Source organism: Poecilia latipinna, unplaced genomic scaffold (genome assembly GCF_001443285.1).
Source record: "Poecilia latipinna isolate Pla-1442-1.1 unplaced genomic scaffold, P_latipinna-1.0 Scaffold2242, whole genome shotgun sequence".
In the NCBI taxonomy this organism is placed as follows: Eukaryota; Metazoa; Chordata; class Actinopteri; order Cyprinodontiformes; family Poeciliidae; genus Poecilia; species Poecilia latipinna.
In genome coordinates this window covers 30,661-35,660 of record NW_015114858.1, presented here as the reverse complement: position 1 = coordinate 35,660, position 5,000 = coordinate 30,661, and the positions used below count along the sequence as shown (strand labels likewise).

At 46.3% G+C, this 5,000-nt stretch overlaps 1 protein-coding gene across 1 annotated transcript in view; it reads left to right on the top strand.

Moving 5' to 3' along the window:
• lrig1 (leucine-rich repeats and immunoglobulin-like domains 1) overlaps positions 1–5,000 on the top strand; it is a 52,367-nt gene that overhangs the window by 39,726 nt on the left and 7,641 nt on the right. Inside the window, exons 10-14 of the mRNA XM_015018181.1 lie at positions 360–431; positions 838–909; positions 1,411–1,574; positions 1,671–2,018; positions 3,308–3,589. Coding sequence (XP_014873667.1) covers positions 360–431; positions 838–909; positions 1,411–1,574; positions 1,671–2,018; positions 3,308–3,589 — 938 coding nt within the window. The remainder of the gene's footprint in view (positions 1–359; positions 432–837; positions 910–1,410; positions 1,575–1,670; positions 2,019–3,307; positions 3,590–5,000) is intronic.

Below are 5,000 nucleotides of genomic sequence, written 5' to 3'. Positions count from 1 at the left end.
TTTAAGTGTGCTTTTGTTTCATTCATCTTTCCTGGGAGTTTTCCGAAAATTCTATCTTTATAAACAGAAAACCCAATTAATTGATAGAATCAATTTATCGATTTAATAGATGGTTTCGCCAACAAAACAGTACCGCCCAGATAGAAGTCGTCTTTGAAAAGCAACCCGTTTAATCTCGCTCACCCTTCCTCCTGTCCAATCTTTACCCAGTTCACATTTCCAGCACCCCCAATCCTTTTTCCTCTCATCAGACCCACCCTCACTAATTGTGCGTCTCTCTCTCTCTCTCTCTCTCTCTCTTCCCACCTCTTCTTCCCCTCCCTCCATCAATCGACACCCTGCGTGTTCTGCGACGGCAGGACTCTGTTTGGAAACAAGATCAAATCGGTGGCCAAGAAAGCCTTCGCCGGCCTGGAGACCTTGGAACACCTGTGAGTACCCCACAGCAGAACGACTGGGCATAAAGACCTGCAGAGGGAGGGCAGGGGAGCAGAGACTGCCTAAAAGTAGCTGGCAGAGGCGAGGTTGCTAGCAATTTAATAGGGCCTTTGTAAAAGGAGAAGACAGAGCGGCCAGCTGCCTCTGTCTCGTTAGTCTAGCTCAATCTCTGCCTGGATGTTTTCTTTTTCCCCTCCTTGCCTCGGCTCAAGCTATTGAGCATATGCTGAGCTCTGCTGTAAAAACAGAATCCCTGTCAGACTTTTTCTTTTTTTTTTTTCTAAAGGATTTTGTTAAACGGATGGCAGAGCTAACCTACATATGAAAAAACCTCAATATTTCCATCTTAGCATAAAACCGTCACACAGCTGATTTTGCCAATTTCTTCTGCATCGACAGGAACTTGGGTGACAACGCCATCCGTTCTATCCAGCCTGATGCGTTCAGCAGGATGAGGAACCTCAAAAGCCTGTGAGTGGCAGCATTTTTTTTTACACAATTTCATATTATATACAATTCACCCAAATTGAGCTTTTTTTTTCCTTTTTTTTTTTTTTGCACGTTACAACAAAATTCATGATGTTTTATCAAGATTTGATGATACACCAATGCAGTGTTTCTCCCATAAAACTAGCTAAGCCTGGTGGGCTCATCCTGCAACTTTCCGTGTTTTTGAGTTAAAACTTGTAAAAAGTTGAGAATAAATTTGAAAATATCACTAGGTAATTACGTGCTATTGGAAGACATGACCAACAATACCTAAGCAACAACAGCAAGTCTTAAAAACCCCTAAAATAAATAGAACAAGCAAAGCTTAGCAAGTAAAGCCTGGCAGCCCGCCAGGCTTATAATACACTGTAGGAGACCCTGCCAATGGAAAGTCATGCACAGTTATGAAATGGAAGGAAAATGACACGGTTTTCAAACGTAGATAATCTTGAAGGTGATTCAGTGTGTTCTGCTCTCCTCTAGTCTCATCCAGAGCAACAGTTTCCTCTGTGACTGCCAGCTCCAGTGGTTGCCCTTCTGGCTGCACATCCATGGCCTGCAGGTGGGTGTAAACGCCACCTGTGCCCACCCAGTGAGCCTGCAGGGAACCAGCATATTCGAAGCGCCACAGAACAGCTTTGTGTGTGGTAAGTCAGGTTTTGCAAGCGCGCTGCTTTTTTGGTCATTCCCACATGCTGCCATATGTTTCCTGACCTGCTTTTTGCACGACCGCCTCCATCCAGACGACCTTCCCAAGCCTCAGATCACAGTCCAGCCGGAGAACACGGTGACGGTGCTCGGCAGCGACGTGCGTCTCACCTGCACGGCAGCGAGCAGCAGCTCCTCCCCCATAACGTTTGCCTGGCGCAAAGACCAGGAGCTGCTCCGCCACGGCGAGATGGAGAACTTCGCGCATGTGCGCACTCAGGGCGACACGGCCGACACGCCGGCCATCGCAGGAGGCGTGATGGAGTACACCACCATCCTGCACCTGCGGCGTGCCACCTTTGCCGACGAGGGCCGCTACCAGTGCATCATCACCAACCACTTTGGCTCCACCTACTCCAGCAAGGCTCAAGTTGTCGTCAACGGTACGTCGTCGCTGCAGGCTTGATCATGATTTCTAGAACACAGAAAAACTGTAGAATACTTTTAGTTTGTGTTTGGCAAGCTTTCGCTCAAATTAATTGTCTCTTCCTTGGCTACCATCTACTCTAGCATGAACTTGCTAATCAGTAAATTTGGCTGTATTTCAATAGAAGGTTTCTGACCATCTTTCTGAAAATGGAGATTTACAGAATTGCTGCACTAGTATTTATTTTTACTAGTTGTCTTTGTGTACAAACCAGAAACGCGCTGAACACGTAGCTCGTTTATTTTTCTGTCTGGTTAAAGACAACCAAAACAATTTTGTGAGTCTGAAACACTATCGGGAGAAATGGCTCATGATCTTCTGCAACCGCTATAATCTGTCGCTACTCCATCTTTGTTTACGTTTTGTAAAGAAAGAAGTTGCACCCACGTCTTTTTCAGAGGCGTTGCTGTCCTTTTCTCAAGTAGTTGTTGGTGCAGCGCCACCCCAGGCAGGGAGGTGAATAGGTCTTTCGTTGCAGTGAGAAAGCGAACCGCACTAACTGAAAATGCTCCAAGTGTTGCATTTTTTAATCAGGTGTGAAGAAACCCTAAAAGTACGTCGGTATCAGTGAGGAGTTTAAGATAAAGTCAGCAGAAGCAAAACAAAGGAGTATTACTAGATTACATTTCCAAATACCTCCGCAGTTCACTTAGGCTGGAAAAAGCAAGTGAGAGCAAGACTTTTAGCAGATAAGAGTTAACAATAAAAGTTATTCTTTCCAACTTTTAACGTGTTTTAAATGCAGAATTAACTTAATAAAATGAGCCACAGTCTCTACAAGGTAGAAGGTTGCTACGCTAGCTGGGCTAATTGTGCTCTTTTAGTATTTGTGGTTTAGTATTAAAGACACTTTAAAATGTTATCTCCGTCATCACTTGGTTGTAAAATAATCCTCTTTTACAATGACTGGTCTCATGTCGCCTCTGCTTCTTACATGAATAATTAATGACAGCTCCCCGGAGGAAGGCTAGACAGAAATATTTTGAATGCTGTTCTTATTACACTAATATACCATAAATCAGTTTTCAGCGCATTTCTAATACAAATATCTTGGAGAAAAACAGTTTCCTGTAGAATTTCGCTGAAAGATTTTGGGTACAAAGTCCAAGAACATCTGGAAAAAGAAGCGAATCGCTCGATAATCTTTAACATCTGCCATTAAATTCTGAAGTAAAAGTTCTTGCTCAGAGTAGACCTCGGAACAAAAATCTACAAAACGACATTGATTACGCCTTGTCTCCACAGTCCTGCCGTCTTTCCTGAAGACTCCCCGGGACAGCACCATCCGCACGGGCCACACCGCCAGGCTGGAGTGCGCCGCCGAGGGCCACCCGGCGCCCCAGATCGCCTGGCAGAAAGACGGCGGCACGGACTTCCCCGCCGCCCGGGAGCGCCGGATGCACGTCATGCCCGACGACGACGTGTTCTTCATCACGGACGTGAAACCCGAGGACATGGGCGTGTACAGCTGCACGGCCAAGAACACGGCGGGCACCGTGTCGGCCAACGCCACCCTCATCGTCCTGGGTAAGAGGTTCCCACGGCGACGTGTGGAAATAACCAGGGTGCTCGATTGGGAATTGGTCAGAATGAGGAGCAGCTTTTTTATTTTTCTTTTCTCGGCAGCTGCGGCCGAGCTGTGGGTCAGGGGACAGAGGTCGCGGATAGGGGTCAGAGTGTGGACGGTGGAGGGGTGGAAGGAGGGGGTTCTCACAGAGGGGCGTTTGTTAGGCATTCCCACCCCCTTCTCTCCTCTCAGTGGGAGGGACTACCTCACTGCAGGCCTCACTGCTCCCAGTTTATTGGTTGTTTTACTCAGCAAACAAAACAGACTTCACTCCTGTGAGCAGCGCAGCACACACACAACATCTTTGTGTTTAGTTGAGCAATGCATCTGCCCCCTGAAGCAAAAAAGAAAAAACAAACATTATTATTCTCAAACTTTTAGATGTAGGGTTAGCACCTTCTCTGCTAATCTACCCGGCAACGCAAAACACTGAATCAACAGAGCCTGTGTGCCGAATCTGTGATGTTTGGGTTGGTGCAGGGGGATGGTGGCTGCAGTCGAGGGGCCCCTGTCTGGAAAAGAGAGATGGGGGGAGGAGAAGAGGGTGAGGCAAAGGAGAACTGGAACAGGGGAAGTATGGGCAGGGGAGGACTAGAGGGGGGGAAAAAAAAGAAAAGAGAGGAGGGGGGATTGATGGAGATGGAGAAAGTATAGATAGAAGAAAAATGGGGGAGGCTGAAGTGGGTTAAGTGAGATCTCTTAATCTGTGTGTCCCACCGTGAGGGGAAGTGTCGAGTCTGAGAGGCTGACCCTCTCACACACAAACACACGCGCACACACACACTGTCTCTCTCTCTTTCTCTCTCTCTCTCTCTTGCACCGAATTCAATGCAGTTCATTCTCCAGAATGCAAAAGTCACTCAAAGACACACTGGCTGCATTGTTCTGCAGAGGATTCTCCCGCAGAGGAAATCTTGTTAGTGTGTTGTGATAAAACGTTAACTGATGCCACAGTCGATGAGACGGAGGAGGACCGTTGTTGAATGAGACGGGGCTTTTCTCTGGGATCCTGCCACTATTCTACTGTAACAATGTGGAGCAGAAAACTTAGAATGTTAACCTGACTTTTAACGGTGCACAGTCCTGGCCAGTGTTTTACTGGAAATGGTGGCGTTTGTTTAAATCAGCTGAGCTCTTGGCGTTGACCAGGTATTTAAGCAGACGTGGGGTCATTCTGGATCAGGAGTCTGAAAGCTTTACAACCCAAAGAGCCATTTTACCCCCAGCGAAGCTACGGAAAACCTTTTTAGAGCTGCAAAACGCTACATGACCTTTTGAGAAAACTCAACTTTAGAGCTGTAAAGTAAACAAAATCTCGCAAAAAAAAAAAAAAAAAAAAAAAAAAAAAAAAAAAATTAAAAAAAAAAAAAA